At 42.8% G+C, this 21,519-nt stretch overlaps 1 protein-coding gene and 2 pseudogenes across 14 annotated transcripts in view; all 3 read right to left on the bottom strand.

Moving 5' to 3' along the window:
- The window catches only part of LOC311013230 (protocadherin alpha-C2-like), a gene marked incomplete at its 5' end in the record, with an annotated part of 181,695 nt that overhangs the window by 47,089 nt on the left and 113,087 nt on the right, over window positions 1-21,519 (bottom strand). The window contains 2 exons of one of the 12 annotated variants that reach the window (XM_084009226.1): window positions 14,091-15,997; window positions 19,077-19,578. The exons of 8 other annotated variants lie outside the window; for them this stretch is intronic. In XM_084009226.1, the coding sequence (XP_083865352.1) occupies window positions 14,091-15,997; window positions 19,077-19,563 (2,394 nt within the window). Of the gene's footprint in view, window positions 1-719; window positions 3,126-7,404; window positions 9,764-14,090; window positions 15,998-17,178; window positions 19,579-21,519 lie in introns of those variants that run through there. 3 more of the 12 variants (XM_084009228.1, XM_084009222.1, XM_084009232.1) reach the window with 3 other exon arrangements.
- On the bottom strand, window positions 3,250-6,611 carry LOC311013332 (protocadherin alpha-2 pseudogene; annotated as a pseudogene). The gene is made up of 3 exons: window positions 6,547-6,611; window positions 4,023-6,383; window positions 3,250-3,291 (listed from the first exon to the last, which is right to left on the bottom strand). The product of its transcript is annotated as a protocadherin alpha-2 pseudogene (transcript).
- On the bottom strand, window positions 10,711-12,981 carry LOC311013333 (protocadherin alpha-8 pseudogene; annotated as a pseudogene). Its single transcript has one exon. The product of its transcript is annotated as a protocadherin alpha-8 pseudogene (transcript).

Raw genomic sequence — 21,519 nt, forward strand, 5'->3', positions numbered from 1 at the left:
CAGCGTGTATCCCGATTATATGCAGTATTATAAGAATATGAATTATTTAAATCGTTGGCACACAACGTGACGTCAGTGTAAAAAAACTAAATTAAAGGCTCTTTGCTATAATATACAACCATTTATGTATTTAAGTAGCTATTCAGTCCTAGCCATGTAATGTATAAAAACACTTTTTTAGGTAAATTCAGGCAAAATGTAAGTCTTTACTTAATATAATTGAATAGATAATATAACTCATTTATCAGTCAAACAACGAATTCCTTAAATAATACAAAATGACAAATATGATACTTGGAAATGGTTTAGCAATAGAAGGATCCAGAGAGTTGATATCATGCAATGGTTGCATAGATTCATTTCAGCACCACGGAAAGCACTGCACAATTCCGCCCATGAACTGTAGGGATTCAATGAGCTGTTTAGAATCAAACAATCCTGTTTTCAAGGACCGCCATCTCACGACTGAAGCATATGGGCATATAGGTGTTCTCAGGTGTTACAGAGTTGGGAGCTGAATCCCATCACTTGCGGGAGTTTCTATTTGTTAATTGATAAACTACCAGATATGCTCCTATGAACAGCAGAAGTTGTGTGTCATGTTTATTAAAATTGTTCCAGGTTCTGTTAGCTTGTGTAGGCAGAATTTCAATAAATGTATGGGAAATTATGTTAACCATTGCAATTGTAAACAGAAAGCACTTCACTGAAAAACATACCTTGTCTTGGTTGGGTAAAGTCTGCGTTCTGGTAAAAGTGTCTCCTCCATTAATACTGATCAGCTCCGCATCTACAGGCGGAAACGGTGCGGGGAAAACCACTACGTCACTCTTCAGTGTGTCTGAGCTGAAACACACGTCATACTGCTGAGTAGATTTGGAGTAAGACCAGCTCCCGTCAGGGTGGGTGGTGATCATGGGGGCGCTGTACCTGCTGAAACTACCGTCTGTCCTGTGGCATTTGACAGCTATTAAACTGACGAGGCTCAGCAGGAAGATCACCGACACCGACACAATGGAGATCAGCAGATACAGGTTTAAATCAGAGAAGCTCTCCTCCTTTATGGGCACATGTCTGAACTGAGTCTGGATGTCAGCTGTGCTTTCAACCACCACCACGTCAATAGACACGGTAGCTGACAGGGAGGGTTCTCCGTTATCAGAGACCAACACCACCAAGGGGTGAGTTTTCAGGTCATTGTCACTCATTCTCCTCTTAGTCCTGATTTCTCCGGTGCTGGTTCCGATCCGGAAGAGGTTGTTTCCTTTGGGCTCAGAGAGGTGATAAGAAAGCAGCGCGTTGTATCCAGAGTCTGCGTCTACAGCCCTGATCTTTGCCACAAAGTATCCCGCTTCAGCAGAATATGGGATGTTCTCACTGTTAACGGAGCCGTGTTCAGAATAGGGCGCGAGGATCGCGGGACTGTTGTCATTCTCATCGAGGACTAAAACGTTCACAGTCACGTTGCTGCTGAGAGGAGGAACACCAGAGTCTGTGGCCTGAACTTTAAACTGGAACGTCTTAAACTCCTCGTAGTTAAAAGACTGCAGGTTGACTATATCTCCAGTCTCTGAGTTGATGTTTAACATGGATGAAATTGGAATATTTCTTGGATGACTATCCAGTAATGTGTAAGTAAGTTTTGCATTAGTGTCCGAGTCGGGATCAAATGCATTAATTGTAGAAATAACGGAGCCCGTTTGACTATTTTCTTTTACATAAATATTAATCACAGGCTCCATAAATCGAGGTGGATTATCATTGACGTCAGAAACATGAACAGTAATGACCCTGATACTGGACAGAGGTGGACTTCCTTCATCTGTGACTGCGATAGTGACGTTGTAAAGAGAAGTGTTTTCTCTGTCCAGTGGTCCATCTACTACTAATGAATAGTCATTTTTGTAGTTGGACTTCAGTTTAAACGGAACAGAGCCAACTACCCTGCAGCTAGTTACACCATTATTTCCTCCATCGTTGTCGCTCACTGTTACTAAAGCAACGATTGTCCCCAGTTCTGCATCTTCTTTTACTGGAGTCATGAGTGACGTCACAGATATTTCTGGCGCATTGTCATTCACATCAATGATCTCTATCAGTAGTTTAGCATGCGCACTACGAGGTGAGGCGCCTTGATCCTTTGCTTGAACTCTAACCTCATAAGCAGACGTCTCTTCATAATCTAATGTACCCTTCACGGTGATTTCTCCTGTTTCTGGATTTAGATCGAACATATTTGATGGATCTGCGTTTCCCCGTTTGATGAAGGAATACAGGATCTTACTGTTCATGCCCTCGTCTAAATCTGTTGCGTTTAACTTTATTACGCGCGTTTCGGGAGATGCATTTTCATTAACACGCGCCTTATAAAGAGATTTACTGAAAGCGGGCGTGTTGTCATTGACATCTATTACATTAACAGTCAACTGCAATGTCCCCGATCTCGGAGGTTTACCTCCATCTACAGCGGTCAAGAGAAGTGTAATTACTGGTTGCTTTTCTCTGTCTAACGCTTTCTGCAGCACTAACTCAGCAGACACTTCTTCTCCTCCGCTCTGAACATCGAGAGAGAAATATTCATTTTGACTCAGCTTGTAAGTCTTTACTGTGTTGCTGCCCATGTCCGCGTCTTCTGCTATTGGAAGAAGATATCGCTCTCCCGGTGAAAGCGATTCTGAGATATTAAATACATGCGAATGGTCGATGAAAACTGGCGAGTTATCATTTATATCTAAAACGTTTACTTCAATACGGTGTGCATTCATTGGATTCTTTAAAACGGCCTGTAATTTCAACGTACATTTTACCGTATTTGGACAAAACTCTTCTCTGTCTATTCGTTCGTCAGCAAAGAGGTTCCCGGTCCGCAAATTCACGTCAAAATATTTCTTCTTGTAACCCGATACGATTTGGATCTCCCTGTTTTGTATATCCTGCAGATTTAGGTTCAAATCCTTTGCGATGTTCCCCACCACAGTGCCTTTGTTCACCTCCTCGGAAATGGAGTAAGATATCTGCGAGGCAGACCAGTCACAAAGACAAAGCAACGCAATAATGCGAATCCAGTTGTTTCCATTCTGCCGTCGCACATACATCCTCGGTGCAATAAAAGTGCTGAACGGAGCAAATCATCAATCTCATACAGGTAATTCCTTCCAAAACAAATCGCTCCGTGTAAGATCCAGTCTTTCTCGTCCAACACCATCGAGTGCCATGTGATGACTGATGACGATTTCGTTTCACCACCCATTAAGGAGGAGTGTTAGACACACAAACATTCCACTCTATGGTCTACAGCGACATCATGTGGGGAATGATAAATTCGATATACGCTTTGTCAAATAATATGCAATAGTTCCCTACAAATACCGTTCCGAGTGGCTCAAAATGCTCTCCGACCTCACATGACGATTGGCCTCAAATCATGAACTAATATTTAATAGTAAATCTGGTATACACGTAAGCAGTGTTTAGTATTTAAACATTTAGCGAAATGTTCATAGTGGATATTTCCAAACCCAGATAACCACCTGAACGTTAAAAAAAAGTGGAATGCATCCAGACGATTTGCAAAACATGAAAGATGACCTCACGGGATTTAAATACGATATAAAGCCATTTTAGAAAAGAAAATGCTAATAACTATACAAACAAATGTGCTTGTTTCATGATGGGAGCGGTGCAGAAACCATATGTCACAAGCCTGACATCAGCACCAAGGAGAGCGCCAACGAACAGCGTTGCTATTTAAACACAAAAGGCATAGCACTTTCCATAGTGTAGTTCTGCCTTCATGAAAAGTTATATCCGTTGATTATTAACGGTTAACAAAGGTTAAGTCTGTCTTGTTGCCATGCTTACACTTTCATTGATTTCATGTTCACCCATGCTTTTATACAGTGGTATATCAATGTACGTAGCTCATAAGAAGTCATAAAGTATAATTGGATATATATTAAAGTTGTTAAGTTGTTTTAATCCCCAATATATTATTCAAGCATTAATAAAAAAGTATAGCATACCTTGTCTTGGTTGGGTAAAGTCTGAGTCCTTGTAAACGTGTCTCCTCCGTTAATACTAATCAGCTCCGCATCTACAGGCGGAAACGGTGCGGGGAAAACCACTACGTCACTCTTCAGTGTGTCTGAGCTGAAACACACGTCATACTGCTGAGTAGATTTGGAGTAAGACCAGCTCCCGTCAGGGTGGGTGGTGATCATGGGGGCGCTGTACCTGCTGAAACTACCGTCTGTCCTGTGGCATTTGACAGCTATTAAACTGACGAGGCTCAGCAGGAAGATCACACACACCGACACAATGGAGATCAGCAGATACAGGTTTAAATCAGAGAAGCTCTCCTCCTTTATGGGCACATGTCTGAACTGAGTCTGGATGTCAGCTGTGCTTTCAACCACCACCACGTCAATAGACACGGTAGCTGACAGGGAGGGTTCTCCGTTATCAGAGACCAACACCACCAAGGGGTGAGTTTTCAGGTCATTGTCACTCATTCTCCTCTTAGTCCTGATTTCTCCGGTGCTGGTTCCGATCCGGAAGAGGTTGTTTCCTTTGGGCTCAGAGAGGTGATAAGAAAGCAGCGCGTTGTATCCAGAGTCTGCGTCTACAGCCCTGATCTTTGCCACAAAGTATCCCGCTTCAGCAGAATATGGGATGTTCTCACTGTTAACGGAGCCGTGTTCAGAATAGGGCGCGAGGATCGTGGGACTGTTGTCATTCTCATCGAGGACTAAAACGTTCACAGTCACGTTGCTGCTGAGAGGAGGAACACCAGAGTCTGTGGCCTGGACTTTAAACTGGAACGTCTTAAACTCCTCGTAGTTAAAAGACTGCAGGTTGACTATATCTCCAGTCTCTGAGTTGATGTTTACAACTGTTGAAATTGGAAAACCGTTCGGATGAGTATCCATCAATGAATACGTTAATTTCGCGTTTTCATTTGTATCTGCATCTTGTGCAGTTGTTCTACTTATTATATCTCCCACTTTACTATTCTCTTTCACGAATATATTCATATTGGCTTCTGTGAAATGTGGCGCATTGTCGTTTATATCAGAAATGTCCACAGTGATTACAGCAGTGCTAGAGAGAGGCGGACTACCTTCATCCTTAGCAGTAACGGTTACATTGTAATGTGTTACAGTCTCTCTGTCAAGGAGGCCGTCAACTACCACAGAGTAATAATTTTTGTAATTTAATATTAGTTTAAAAGGGACTGAATCTTTAATTTGACAAGAGGTAAGACCATTCTGCCCTCCATCTTTATCAGTCACAGTCACCAATGCAACGACTGTTCCAATTTTGGCACTTTCCTGTACTGGACTCATCAGTGAAGTTATAGAGATTTCTGGCGCATTGTCGTTGACATCAATAACTTCTACCAGTACTTTAGAATAACCACTGCGAGGGGAAGGGCCTTGGTCTGTGGCTTGTACTCGTAATTCATATGCATTGCTTTCCTCGTAATCCAAATTGGCCTTCACTGTGATCTCGCCGCTTTCAGGACTGACAATAAATTTTTCAGGAGAGTTCACATTTCCTCTTTTCATTAAAGCATATCGTATGTCTGAATGTGGACCTTCATCTAAATCTGTTGCATTTAATTTCAAAATTGTTGTACCTATAGGTGTTTTTTCACTGACTCTTACTTTATATAGCGGCTTGCTAAACGTAGGCATGTTATCATTACTATCGATCACATTGACAAGAACCTGCATAGTTCCAGACCTGGCAGGTTTTCCTCCGTCTACAGCGGTTAAAGTTAATCTAATAGTGGATTGTTTCTCTCGGTCTAAAGCTTTCTGCAACACTAACTCGGCGGACGCGCCGTCTCCTCCGCTACTCACATCTATGGAGAAATGCTCGTTCGTACTTAACTTGTAGGTTTTCACTGAATTACTGCCGGTGTCTGCGTCCTGGGCTACCGGGAGCGGATACCTCTCTCCCGTTGACGAAGACTCGGAGATATTAAACATATGGATTTGCTCGAGGAATGATGGCGCATTATCATTAATGTCAAGAATACTGACTTCAATGCGATAAATATTAATCGGATTGCTCAATAATCCCTCAATATTTAAGGTACACTTTGGCAGATTCGGACAAAGCTCTTCGCGGTCTATCCTGTCGTTAACAATCAACGCTCCGGTTCTTAAATTCGCTTCGAAATATTTCTTACTGTATCCAGATACAATCCGAAAACCCCGTTCTTCCAGTTGCTGTGTATGAACGTTTAAATCCTTAGCGAGATTCCCCACCGCTGTGCCTTTGTCCACCTCCTCGGAAACGGAGTAGGAAATCTGAGCTGCAGACCAGCCAGATAAACAAAGAAGAATGGCGCACAACATCCATTCCGCCTCTCTATGCTGGTGACGAATCATTCTTTTTTGTGAAGAGTCAGAAATTCACGCTAACAAACGTCATTCATCCACAAATACGGCAACATATCCACAAGACAGCCAAGCCCTCCTCAGTCATGGACCAGCTTTCAAGACGAAGTGGTTTACTAACCCAGCCCCGAATGTTCACCGACAGCGGAGGAGGAGTTTTAGGTCATTAATGGACACAATTGAATGTGTGGTCTCGAGCGACATCATGTGTTCCTTTGATAGAACACAGTGGATTCTTTACTCAACACAATTCGAGTTAGGGTTTTTTTTTCTTAAAAGATACACCAAAAATGTTAAATGTAATAACTTTCCATAAAGCAATATGTTTGTCTATTGGAAAACCAAAATAGTGGTAACAGAGAAAGAAGCAGAGCAATTGGAGACTTAATAAATCAGAGAAAAATACTATTACTAGAAAGAGAGACAATAATTTATGATTGTAAGAAAAAACGTGAATTATTAACTTGACAAATGCCTTTATATGACTGTTCCTTGCGGTTACTGCTGAACTAATTTAGTAATGTGCTTTGACCACCAAGCATACAACACAGAGCATGTTTTACAAACCAGCTGGGTTAACCTTGCGGACAGAACCCTTAATTTTGGTCCTCCTCATTTTTATGAGCGTTTGGTATTTCTGCTGTGGATAACTACAATGCTAAACGTAGGCCCGTATACTTAAAATGTTTGCCACTTTAAATTTTTTTCTTTTTCAAAATGTACACACTCACTAAGAAGCTAAGCCACTTGCAATGCCAGTTTTCCATAGATAAAGTCAAGCATGTAAGCAGAGATGTTCCAGCACCATGGAGAGCTCCTTTCCCACTAAGCACTATCAGTGAACACAAACATCTAACAAAACTGTAGATGTATGGAATCTATCAGACTTTTGTATTCACAGTGTTCATAATACGTCTCTACTATCTGCAGTGAACGGAAGCCACGTGAAAGACAACATGCACTATAGTTTATAGTGTTTATTCTTCATGGTTCTTACCTTGTCTTTGTTGGGTAAAGTCTGGGTTCTGGTAAACGTGTCTCCTCCGTTAATACTGATCAGCTCCGCATCTACAGGCGGAAACGGTGCGGGGAAAACCACTACGTCACTCTTCAGTGTGTCTGAGCTGAAACACACGTCATACTGCTGAGTAGATTTGGAGTAAGACCAGCTCCCGTCAGGGTGGGTGGTGATCATGGGGGCGCTGTACCTGCTGAAACTACCGTCTGTCCTGTGGCATTTGACAGCTATTAAACTGACGAGGCTCAGCAGGAAGATCACACACACCGACACAATGGAGATCAGCAGATACAGGTTTAAATCAGAGAAGCTCTCCTCCTTTATGGGCACATGTCTGAACTGAGTCTGGATGTCAGCTGTGCTTTCAACCACCACCACGTCAATAGACACGGTAGCTGACAGGGAGGGTTCTCCGTTATCAGAGACCAACACCACCAAGGGGTGAGTTTTCAGGTCATTGTCACTCATCCTCCTCTTAGTCCTGATTTCTCCGGTGCTGGTTCCGATCCGGAAGAGGTTGTTTCCTTTGGGCTCAGAGAGGTGATAAGAAAGCAGCGCGTTGTATCCAGAGTCTGCGTCTACAGCCCTGATCTTTGCCACAAAGTATCCCGCTTCAGCAGAATATGGGATGTTCTCACTGTTAACGGAGCCGTGTTCAGAATAGGGCGCGAGAATCGTGGGACTGTTGTCATTCTCATCGAGGACTAAAACGTTCACAGTCACGTTGCTGCTGAGAGGAGGAACACCAGAGTCTGTGGCCTGAACTTTAAACTGGAACGTCTTAAACTCCTCGTAGTTAAAAGACTGCAGGCTGACTATATCTCCAGTCTCTGAGTTGATGTTTACAACTGTTGAAATTGGAAAACCGTTCGGATGAGTATCCATCAATGAATACGTTAATTTAGCGTTTTCATTTGTATCTGCATCTTGTGCAGTTGTTCTACTTATTATATCTCCCACTTTACTATTCTCTTTCACGAATATATTCATATTGGCTTCTGTGAAATGTGGCGCATTGTCGTTTATATCAGAAATGTCCACAGTGATTACAGCAGTGCTAGAGAGAGGCGGACTCCCTTCATCCGTAGCAGTAACGGTTACATTGTAATGTGTTACAGTCTCTCTGTCAAGGAGGCCGTCAACTACCACAGAGTAATAATTTTTGTAATTTAATATTAGTTTAAAAGGGACCGAGTCTTCAATTTGACAAGAGGTAAGACCATTCTGCCCTCCATCTTTATCAGTCACAGTCACCAATGCAACGACTGTTCCAATTTTGGCACTTTCCTGTACTGGACTCATCAGTGAAGTTATAGAGATTTCTGGTGCATTGTCGTTGACATCAATAACTTCTACCAGAACTTTAGAATAACCACTGCGAGGGGAAGCGCCTTGGTCTGTGGCTTGTACTCGTAATTCATATGCATTGCTTTCCTCGTAATCCAAATTGGCCTTCACTGTGATCTCGCCGCTTTCAGGACTGACAATAAATTTTTCAGGAGAGTTCACATTTCCTCTTTTCATTAAAGCATATCGTATGTCTGAATTTGTACCTTCGTCTAAATCGGTTGCATTTAATTTCAAAATTGTTGTACCTATAGGTGTTTTTTCACTGACTCTTACTTTATATAGCGTCTTGCTAAACGTAGGCATGTTATCATTACTATCGACCACATGGACAAGAACCTGCATAGTTCCAGACCTGGCAGGTTTTCCTCCGTCTACAGCGGTTAAAGTTAATCTAATAGTGGGTTGTTTCTCTCGGTCTAAAGCTTTCTGCAACACTAACTCGGCGGACGCGCCGTCTCCTCCGCTACTCACATCTATGGAGAAATGCTCGTTCGTACTTAACTTGTAGGTTTTCACTGAATTACTGCCGGTGTCTGCGTCCTGGGCTACCGGGAGCGGATACCTCTCTCCCGTTGACGAAGACTCGGAGATATTAAACATATGGATTTGCTCGAGGAATGATGGCGCATTATCATTAATGTCAAGAATACTGACTTCAATACGATAAATATTAATCGGATTGCGCAATAATCCCTCAATATTTAAGGTACACTTTGGCAGATTCGGACAAAGCTCTTCGCGGTCTATCCTGTCGTTCACAATCAACGCTCCGGTTCTTAAATTCGCTTCGAAATATTTCTTACTGTATCCCGATACAATCCGAAAACCCCGTTCTTCCAGTTGCTGTGCATGAACGTTTAAATCCTTAGCGAGATTCCCCACCGCTGTGCCTTTGTCCACCTCCTCGGAAACGGAGTAGGAAATCTGAGCTGCAGACCAGCCAGATAAACAAAGAAGAATGGCGCACAACATCCATTCCGCCTCTCTATGCTGGTGACGAATCATTCTTTTTGTGAAGAGTCAGAAATTCACGCTAACAAACGTCATTCATCCACAAATACGGCAACATATCCACAAGACAGCCAAGCCCTCCTCAGTCATGGACCAGCTTTCAAGACGAAGTGGTTTACTAACCCAGCCCCGAATGTTCACCGACAGCGGAGGAGGAGTTTTAGGTCATTAATGGACACAATTGAATGTGTGGTCTCGAGCGACATCATGTGTCCCTTTGATAGAACACAGTGGATTCTTTACTCAACACAATTCGAGTTAGGGTTTCTTTTTCTTAAAAGATACACCAAAAATGTAAAATGTAATAACTTTCCATAAAGCAATATGTTTGTGTATTGGAAAACCAAAATAGTGGTAACAGAGAAAGAAGCAGAGCAATTGGAGACTTAATAAATCGTAGAAAAATACTATTACTAGAAAGAGAGACAATACTTTATGATTGTAAGAAAAAACGTGAATTATTAACTTGATAAATGCCTTTATATGACTGTTCCTTGCTGTTACTGCTGAACTAATTTAGTAATGTGCTTTGACCACCAAACATACAACACAGAGCATGTTTTACAAACCAGCTGGCATAACCTTGCGGACAGAACCCTTTATTTTGGTCCTCCTCATTTTTATGAGCGTTTGGTATTTTTGCTGTGGATAACTACAATGCTAAAGGTCTAGGTCCGTATACTTAAAATGTTTGCCACTTTACATTTTTTTCTTTTTCAAAATGTACACACTCACTAAGAAGCTAAGCCACTTGCAATGCCAGTTTGCAATAGATAAAGTCAAGCATGTAAGCAGAGATGTACCAGCACCATGGAGAGCTCCTTTCCCCCTAAGCACTGTCAGTGAACACAAACATCTAACAAAACTGTAGATGTATGGAATCTATCAGACTTTTGTATTCACAGTGTTCATAATACGTCGCTACTATCTGCAGTGAACGGAAGCCATGTGAGAGACAACATGCACTAGTTTGTAGTGGTTATTCTTTATGGTTCTTACCTTGTCTTTGTTGGGTAAAGTCTGCGTTCTGGTAAAAGTGTCTCCTCCGTTAATACTGATCAGCTCCCCATCTACAGGCGGAAACGGTGCGGGGAAAACCACTACGTCACTCTTCAGCGTGTCTGAGCTGAAACACACGTCATACTGCTGAGTAGATTTGGAGTAAGACCAGCTCCCGTCAGGGTGGGTGGTGATCATGGGGGCGCTGTACCTGCTGAAACTACCGTCTGTCCTGTGGCATTTGACAGCTATTAAACTGACGAGGCTCAGCAGGAAGATCACCGACACCGACACAATGGAGATCAGCAGATACAGGTTTAAATCAGAGAAGCTCTCCTCCTTTATGGGCACATGTCTGAACTGAGTCTGGATGTCAGCTGTGCTTTCAACCACCACCACGTCAATAGACACGGTAGCTGACAGGGAGGGTTCTCCGTTATCAGAGACCAACACCACCAAGGGGTGAGTTTTCAGGTCATTGTCACTCATTCTCCTCTTAGTCCTGATTTCTCCGGTGCTGGTTCCGATCCGGAAGAGGTTGTTTCCTTTGGGCTCAGAGAGGTGATAAGAAAGCAGCGCGTTGTATCCAGAGTCTGCGTCTACAGCCCTGATCTTTGCCACAAAGTATCCCGCTTCAGCAGAATATGGGATGTTCTCACTGTTAACGGAGCCGTGTTCAGAATAGGGCGCGAGAATCGTGGGACTGTTGTCATTCTCATCGAGGACTAAAACGTTCACAGTCACGTTGCTGCTGAGAGGAGGAACACCAGAGTCTGTGGCCTGAACTTTAAACTGGAACGTCTTAAACTCCTCGTAGTTAAAAGACTGCAGGCTGACTATATCTCCAGTCTCTGAGTTGATGTTCACCATTGTAGACACGGGCACTGGGTTATTTTTACTGTCCAAAAATGAATATCTAACCTGGCCGTTCTTGTCAACGTCAGCATCAGATGCAGATAACGTTTTAATAATTACCCCAACTTTACTGTTTTCTTTCACGTAAATATGAACCACAGGTTCTGAGAAAGAAGGCGGGTTATCATTTACATCTGAAATATGAAGAGTTATAACACTAGTGTTAGAGAGAGGAGGAGTCCCTTCATCTGTAGCCGAAATTGTTACGTTGTAGTGGGAGATAATTTCTCTGTCAAGGGCCCCGTCAACAACTAGAGAATAATAGTTTTTGTAGTTTGTTTCTAGTTTAAAGGGAACCTGATTCAAAATTTTACATTTCACTTCACCGTTTCTACCGCCATCGTTGTCAAGAACGGACACAAGTGCAATAGCAGTGCCTACGTCAGCGTCTTCCTTTACACTATTGAACAGCGACGTCACAACGATCTCTGGCGCGTTGTCATTTACATCAATTACTTCTACGAGCACTTTACAGTGAGTAGACATCGGTGGCTGAGCCTTATCGTTTGCTTCCGCACGGATTTCAAAAGCTGTGTATTGCTCATAATCGACATCAGCTTTGACAATTATTGCACCAGTTATAGGATCAATGTGAAAAATCTCTAATATGCGATCCTGTCCTTTGCTTCTTAAAGAATACACTATCTCCCCGTTGGTCCCCTCGTCTGCGTCGGTTGCATTTAGTGCTATCACAGTTGTCCCGATTGGCGTGTTTTCAAATATACGTGTTTTGTACAAGTTATTACTAAACACTGGAGTGTTATCATTTATATCTAAAACGTTTATAATAACCTGTGACGTGCCAGATCTTGGTGGAGTCCCTCCATCTATAGCAGTCACAGTGAGATGAATCACGGGCTGTTTCTCTCGATCCAGCGTTTTCTGTAAAACCAACTCTGCATACACGCTTTCTCCTTTGATTGTAGCGAGGGAGAAATATTCATTCGTTGTTAATTTAAACGAATTTACCGTATTCTTACCTACATCTGCATCGATAGCTTCCGACAAAGCAAATTTAACACCAGGTATAGTATTCTCTGCGATGTCTACAGTCTGGGACTTCTCCGTGAATAACGGGTCGTTGTCATTAACATCTAATATATTTATTTCTAAGCGATACAGCTTTAAAGGACTGTTTATCACGGCTTCCACACTGACTGTGCATTTTGGTGCCTTCGCACAGAGCTCCTCTCTGTCTATTCTTTCATTGACGTAGAGAACACCGGTCTTTACATTTACCTCGAAATATTTTCTTTTTGATCCAGTAACAATCTGAAACATACGGGATTCCAAATCCTGAAGACTGAGGTTTAGATCCTTTGCGATATTTCCGACAGACGTTCCCGGATTCAATTCCTCGAACACGGAATACGAGATCTGCCCAGACTCCACTTGCCAGCAGCACCCCAGTAGCACAAACACCAGGCATGAAACAATAGACGTCCTCATTGGTGCAGGCATAATTCCATAGGGCGATTTAAGCGCACATCCAATGCAAGGAAATCCCGTTCCAACTATGAAAAAATATAACCTCTAGATGCGTCAAATATATATTGTACAGGATGAAACCGATCTCCCCTCTGTCCTTTCGCTCAGTCTTTGAGACAAAGACTGGAGAAGCCAAATCGTCACCTAAAACTGGGAGGAGCGTGAAACTACTACATCGGGACTCTCAGTGTTACGGTCTATAGTGTCACCGTGTGGAGTTCTGCCACAATTACATGAATATGATTCATATTGAAGAGCAGGTGATATATAACCGAGAGGATACATTTCCCCACATGTTCTTTGTATTGGTAAAAACCAACTAAAATCCTACCAAATTAAAAATGTGACTCTAGCTTATTACTTGTAATTTAAGTTTGCAAAATGATGCGACTGCAACAAACGACTGCAAAATAATTTACAACATTCAGACCCACCAGAGGTTCCAACATGTTACGTTTTCTGAAACTGAAACATGTTTAAAATTCAACGAGCTGAGCCCCACACTTCTAAAAATCCTGAGATTAAATCTGTTGAATGTCTTACCTTGTCTTTGTTGGGTAAAGTTTGAGTTCTGGTAAACGTGTAAATGTTTGCCACTTTAAATATATATAAAACTTGTTTTTTCTTTTTCAAAATGTACACACTCACTAAGAAGCTATGCCACTTGCAATGCCAGTTTTCCATAGATAAAGTCAAGCATGTAAGCAGAGATGTACCAGCACCATGGAGAGCTCCTTTCCCACTAAGCACTATCAGTGAACACAAACTGTAGATGTATGGAATCTATCAGACTTTTGTATTCACAGTGTTCATAATACGTCTCTACTATCTGCAGTGAACGGAAGCCACGTGAAAGACAACATGCACTATAGTTTGTAGTGTTTATTCTTTATGGTTCTTACCTTGTCTTTGTTGGGTAAAGTCTGAGTTCTGGTAAACGTGTCCCCTCCATTAATACTGATCAGCTCCGCATCTACAGGCGGAAACGGTGCGGGGAAAACCACTACGTCACTCTTCAGTGTGTCTGAGCTGAAACACACGTCATACTGCTGAGTAGATTTGGAGTAAGACCAGCTCCCGTCAGGGTGGGTGGTGATCATGGGGGCGCTGTACCTGCTGAAACTACCGTCTGTCCTGTGGCATTTGACAGCTATTAAACTGACGAGGCTCAGCAGGAAGATCACCGACACCGACACAATGGAGATCAGCAGATACAGGTTTAAATCAGAGAAGCTCTCCTCCTTTATGGGCACATGTCTGAACTGAGTCTGGATGTTAGCTGTGCTTTCAACCACCACCACGTCAATAGACACGGTAGCTGACAGGGAGGGTTCTCCGTTATCAGAGACCAACACCACCAAGGGGTGAGTTTTCAGGTCATTGTCACTCATTCTCCTCTTAGTCCTGATTTCTCCGGTGCTGGTTCCGATCCGGAAGAGGTTGTTTCCTTTGGGCTCAGAGAGGTGATAAGAAAGCAGCGCGTTGTATCCAGAGTCTGCGTCTACAGCCCTGATCTTTGCCACAAAGTATCCCGCTTCAGCAGAATATGGGATGTTCTCACTGTTAACGGAGCCGTGTTCAGAATAGGGCGCGAGAATCGCGGGACTGTTGTCATTCTCATCGAGGACTAAAACGTTCACAGTCACGTTGCTGCTGAGAGGAGGAACACCAGAGTCTGTGGCCTGAACTTTAAACTGGAACGTCTTTAACTCCTCGTAGTTAAAAGACTGCAGGCTGACTATATCTCCAGTCTCTGAGTTGATGTTCACTACTGAAGCTATCCGCTGGGCCTTCGGAGAACTGTTTATTAAACGATATGTAACTTTTGCGTTTTCATTCAAATCTGAATCTAATGTCGTCAGTGTATGAATAGTAGTACCAATCGGACTATTCTCTTTCACATAAATATTAACCACAGGTTCCAGGAATTGTGGAGGATTGTCATTAACGTCAGAAACTTGAACAGTAATGACGCTGGTGCTCGACAGAGAGGGAGTTCCCTCATCTGTCGCTGTAATCGACACATTAAACAGGGAAACGCTCTCTCGGTCAAGAGGCCCGTCAACCAACAACGAATAATAGTTTTTATAGTTAGGCTTTAACTTAAATGGCACAGAACCTGCAATTTTACAGTTTGTCAGACCATTTTTTCCTCCATCTTTATCATTGATAGTCACCATAGCAACAGCTGTGCCTATTTCAGCGTCCTCTTTAACTGGACTCATGAGTGAGGAAACCGAGATTTCTGGAGCATTGTCATTGACATCAATAACTTCGACTAAAACCTTGCTATGTGCGCTGCGAGGAGGATTGCCTTTATCACGTGCTTGAACACGAATCTCGTATGCTTGGTTTTCCTCATAATCAATATTTCCTTTCACGGTAATTTCTCCAGTTTCATCATTCAGTGCAAATTTGTCGTCAGGATTTAAACGTCCCTTCTCTGTGAAACTGTAAACAATCTGACCATTAATACTGTCATCTAAATCGGTAGCGGTCAGTGTTAATAGCGTTGTACCAATATTTGCATTTTCAGCAACTTGGACCTTGTAAAGAGATTTACTGAACAAAGGTGGATTGTCATTAACATCCAGTAAATTAACGTGTATCTGTATAGTCCCTGTTTTGGGAGGTTTCCCTCCATCTATTGCAGTCAGTGTGAGTTCAATAACCGCCTGTTTTTCTCGGTCTAATGCCTTCTGCAACACTAATTCAGCAGACACACTCTGGCCTCCAGTGTCCTGTATATCCAACGAGAAATGATCATTCGGGTTCAATTTGTAAGTCTTCAGCGAGTTAACACCGACGTCTGCATCATGAGCTAACGGCAGTGGATGCCTTTCTCCGACATACGAAGACTCGTACATCTCAAGTGTAGTTATTTCTTCCAGAAAAGACGGAGCATTGTCATTTATATCAGTAATCGAAACTTCAATTCGATGTAGGCTGCGAGGATTACTCAGCATGGCCTCTATGTTTAAAGAGCATTTTACCGTATTAGGACAAAGCTCCTCCCGATCGATCCTTTCGCTAACGAAAAGAACTCCAGATTCAGGATTTATGTCAAAATACCGTTTTTTATACCCAGAGGTAATCTGAAGGCCCGTGGAATGGAGTTGCTGCACATTGAGATTTAAATCCTTAGCGAGGTTTCCGACCGCTGTCCCTTTGTCCACCTCCTCTGAAACGGAATAGGATATCTGAGCCACGGACCAGTCGCAGAGACAAAGCAGAGTGAAAAACAGACCCCCGACATTATCCCATTGTTCCCGAGCAGCCATCGCAGTTCAGGCAAAAGCAACAAATCCCGGTTTCTTCCTTTCAGTACTCCTCACGAAAAGTGAAAATATCTGTTCTATGTATCCATTCTCGCTTGAGGTCCGCTCTCTTCCGGGCTTCACTCGACTCTACGCTATTTTCACAAAGCATTGCCAGATGGTGACGTTGTCTTTTCCGTCATAAATAGAGGTGGAGTTTCTGAACGTCGAATACGTGGTCTCTAGCGACATCTCGTGAGACATTAGTATATAAAAAGAGAGCCCCAAACAGAAAATGATATGCTTATTGTGAGCTACAGTGAATGGCATCATTGAAAAATATTAATGCTTAATAACTGTACTGAAACCCTGCAACACCTGAGCTTCACACTATCAGCACCAAGGACAGCACTCTAATCTCAATACTGACAGAGAAGTGAGAGAAGATACTTTCAGCACCATGGACAGCGGAGTAAACTGCAGAGTAGTGTATTAAAACAGTGCAAATGCATCAACGTAATTTTACTGAAATTAATCATAAATCATAGAAACCACCATTGGCACAGTTCACACGTATTAAAAGACATGTCGACTTTCAAGTATAGCGCAATCCAAAAATGTATATGACATCGCATAATAGAAAAGTGTGAGAGTTACAATCCATCTCTAGATCGTAATGGCACAGAACAGTTATAAGTGTAATTTGAGATTAATATCAAACTCGGTATCTTACCTTGTCTTTGTTGGGTAAAGTCTGAGTTCTGGTAAAAGTGTCTCCTCCGTTAATACTGATCAGCTCCGCATCTACAGGCGGAAACGGTGCGGGGAAAACCACTACGTCACTCTTCAGTGTGTCTGAGCTGAAACACACGTCATACTGCTGAGTAGATTTGGAGTAAGACCAGCTCCCGTCAGGGTGGGTGGTGATCATGGGGGCGCTGTACCTGCTGAAACTACCGTCTGTCCTGTGGCATTTGACAGCTATTAAACTGACGAGGCTCAGCAGGAAGATCACCGACACCGACACAATGGCGATCAGCAGATACAGGTTTAAATCAGAGAAGCTCTCCTCCTTTATGGGCACATGTCTGAACTGAGTCTGGATGTCAGCTGTGCTTTCAACCACCACCACGTCAATAGACACGGTAGCTGACAGGGAGGGTTCTCCATTATCAGAGACCAACACCACCAAGGGGTGAGTTTTCAGGTCATTGTCACTCATTCTCCTCTTAGTCCTGATTTCTCCGGTGCTGGTTCCGATCCGGAAGAGGTTGTTTCCTTTGGGCTCAGAGAGGTGATAAGAAAGCAGCGCGTTGTATCCAGAGTCTGCGTCTACAGCCCTGATCTTTGCCACAAAGTATCCCGCTTCAGCAGAATATGGGATGTTCTCACTGTTAACGGAGCCGTGTTCAGAATAGGGCGCGAGAATCGTGGGACTGTTGTCATTCTCATCGAGGACTAAAACGTTCACAGTCACGTTGCTGCTGAGAGGAGGAACACCAGAGTCTGTGGCCTGAACTTTAAACTGGAACGTCTTTAACTCCTCGTAGTTAAAAGACTGCAGGCTGACTATATCTCCAGTCTCTGAGTTGATATTTACCATTGTGGGGAGGGGCCTCGATTTACTGTTACTTTCTAACAGTGAGTAGCTCACCTGACCGTTATTGCCGACGTCAGCATCGATTGCTGTCACTGTTTTAACAATGGTCCCTACTTTGCTGTTTTCTGTCACATAAATATTTATTACATTTTCTGGGAAACGAGGGGCATTGTCATTAACATCAGAAACGTAAACCGCAATAAAAATAATGTTTGAAAGAGGAGGACTCCCTTCGTCGGTAGCTGAAATTGTTACATTGTACTGAGGAGTTACCTCTCTGTCTAAATCTCCGTTAACCACTAAAGAATAATAGTTTTTGTAATTTGTGTCCAGTTTGAACGGAACCGTATTTAAGATCTCACAAGTCACTTGACCATTGCTACCACTGTCTCTGTCAAGAACGGAAACAAGTGCAATGGCGGTACCTACATCAGCGTCCTCATTTACTGTATTAAGCAGTGACGTCACAGTGATTTCAGGAGCGTTATCGTTTACATCAATAACTTCTACCAGCACTTTGCTATGAGCAGACAGGGGAGGCTGCGCTTTGTCCCTGGCCTCTGCTCTAATCTCAAAAGCTTTTCTATCCTCATAGTCGATGTTGCCTTTAACTGAAATGATCCCCGTGTCTGGGTCAATTTTGAAAATATCAAGAATATGTTCCTGATCCTTATTTCGAAGAGAATATACTATTTCACTATTTGTGCCTTCATCAGCATCGGTCGCATTTAAGGTGAACACCGTCGTACCAATTGGGATATTTTCAAACATTTTAACTTTGTAAAGAGTGCTGCTAAACAACGGCGCGTTATCATTGGTGTCTAGTACATTTATTTCAATTTGAGATGTGCCTGAATTTGGTGGCGTTCCCCCGTCTACCGCAGTTAACATGAGCTGCACATATGGCGCTCTCTCGCGGTCTAGGGCTTTCTGTAGAACCAACTCTGGAGATATACTATCTCCTCGTTTGTTGGTCGCAAGACTGAAGTATTCGTTCGGACTGAGCTTATACGCACTAACGCCGTTTTTACCCACGTCAGCATCGCTTGCTTCTGATAACGCGAATCTATATCCAGGCAATGTGTTCTCCGCAATGTCCAGGATTTGTGAGTTAGTGGTAAAGGACGGGGAATGGTCATTCACGTCTCTTATTTCTATCTCTACGCGGTAAAGCTTCAGTGGGTTATTTATTACCGCCTCGACGCTAACCGTGCATTTGGCTTCATCTGCACAAAGCTCCTCTCGGTCGATCCTCTCATTGACATACAGAAATCCGGTCTTTAGATTTACCTCGAAGTATTTCCTCTTAGATCCCGTAACGACCTGAAACAAACGGGACTCCAAATCCTGCACATTGAGGTTTAGATCCTTGGCGATATTTCCGACATTAGTCCCCGGATTTGCCTCCTCCGAGACGGAGTAAGAGAGCTGCCCAGACGCTGCTTCCCAGAAACAATCCAACAGCACAAGCAAAAGATATGTAACAATCGACCTCCTGCTACTCGGTGAAGACATCATTCCGCGGAAAAAGCACAAAGCATAAATCCACAATAGCGTTTATATCGCAGACTGAGATGTGACAATAATTTAGCCAACACTATTTCGATGTTCTTAATCTTAAAGACGAACACTCCATTGTGCCCTCTCTTCTCTCCCCGTCTCTCTTTGTGATGAAAATCCACACTCATTGCGTTTTTACTTTGGGAGGAGCCTCCACATCACAGTGTTACGGTCCATAGCGTCACTGTGTGGTAACTTTTAGTTACTGCATACTCTATTAAATAAAGGTAGAATACCCCTCCTCATTCAGAAACGCTGACAAATACTTGATTGCAAACGATGTGATACGTTATTTCAGAATTGTGGATACATTTAAAACAATATATTTAAAACAAATATGGAGTCTAAAACGTATTTTACAGCACAATTGAATGTGGCTTCAACGTTATTGTGGTAAAGAATCTGCTGTGACATTGATTTATTAAATTATGGAACTGTACAGTATTTTCAGTGGATTATTAGCTTATTATTATTAAGCTGGGAACGGAAACACCTCCAAAAATAAACAAGACTAACAAAAAGTCATAAGCTGACATATTTGAGCAACATGCTGAACAGGAATAGGAATTATTGCAAAGATCCAGGTGACTGCTAATATACAATCATGTCCTTCTTTTTACACTTGCTTCTCAACATAATGGTATGTACACTTGAATAAAAACTGCACAATTGATTGAACATATAGTGTATTGCCTGGCAAGAAACATTTTCCGAATATATATTCCATATGTCAAGGGAATTGCAGGCAGAATACATTCAGAAATTTGATTCAGCACCATGGAGAGCGACACAAATTGACTTACAGAGTTGGCAACGAAAAAAGGGTTGGTTGGAACAACATACGTGGAGCAGGCCTATATCAAACTAGGACAGCAACCTCAATGACTCAATAACTTAACTCAAACTAATTACAATGACAGGTTTCTGTTGCTTGAATAGCAAAAGGCACTTTGTTAAAATAAAAACAATTTCACTGTTAATTATCAGCATAATGAGACATATTTGAAGCCAATATTCTTACCTTGTCTTTATTGGGTAAAGTCTGAGTTCTGGTAAAAGTGTCTCCTCCGTTAATACTGATCAGCTCCGCATCTACAGGCGGAAACGGTGCGGGGAAAACCACTACGTCACTCTTCAGTGTGTCTGAGCTGAAACACACGTCATACTGCTGAGTAGATTTGGAGTAAGACCAGCTCCCGTCAGGGTGGGTGGTGATCATGGGGGCGCTGTACCTGCTGAAACTACCGTCTGTCCTGTGGCATTTGACAGCTATTAAACTGACGAGGCTCAGCAGGAAGATCACCGACACCGACACAATGGAGATCAGCAGATACAGGTTTAAATCAGAGAAGCTCTCCTCCTTTATGGGCACATGTCTGAACTGAGTCTGGATGTCAGCTGTGCTTTCAACCACCACCACGTCAATAGACACGGTAGCTGACAGGGAGGGTTCTCCATTATCAGAGACCAACACCACCAAGGGGTGAGTTTTCAGGTCATTGTCACTCATCCTCCTCTTAGTCCTGATTTCTCCGGTGCTGGTTCCGATCCGGAAGAGGTTGTTCCCTTTGGGCTCAGAGAGGTGATAAGAAAGCAGCGCGTTGTATCCAGAGTCTGCGTCTACAGCCCTGATCTTTGCCACAAAGTATCCCGCTTCAGCAGAATATGGGATGTTCTCACTGTTAACGGAGCCGTGTTCAGAATAGGGCGCGAGGATCGTGGGACTGTTGTCATTCTTATCAAGGATAAAAACATTCACGGTTACGTTGCTGCTGAGAGGAGGAACACCAGAGTCTGTGGCCTTAACTTTAAACTGGAAAGTTGTAAACTCTTCGTAGTTAAAAGACTGCAGGCTGACTATATCTCCAGTCTCTGAGTTGATATTCACCATTGTAGATAAAGGCACTAAGTTAT

This window comes from Eutrigla gurnardus (genome assembly GCF_963514095.1).
Source record: "Eutrigla gurnardus genome assembly, chromosome: 5".
Classification (NCBI taxonomy): domain Eukaryota; kingdom Metazoa; phylum Chordata; class Actinopteri; order Perciformes; family Triglidae; genus Eutrigla; species Eutrigla gurnardus.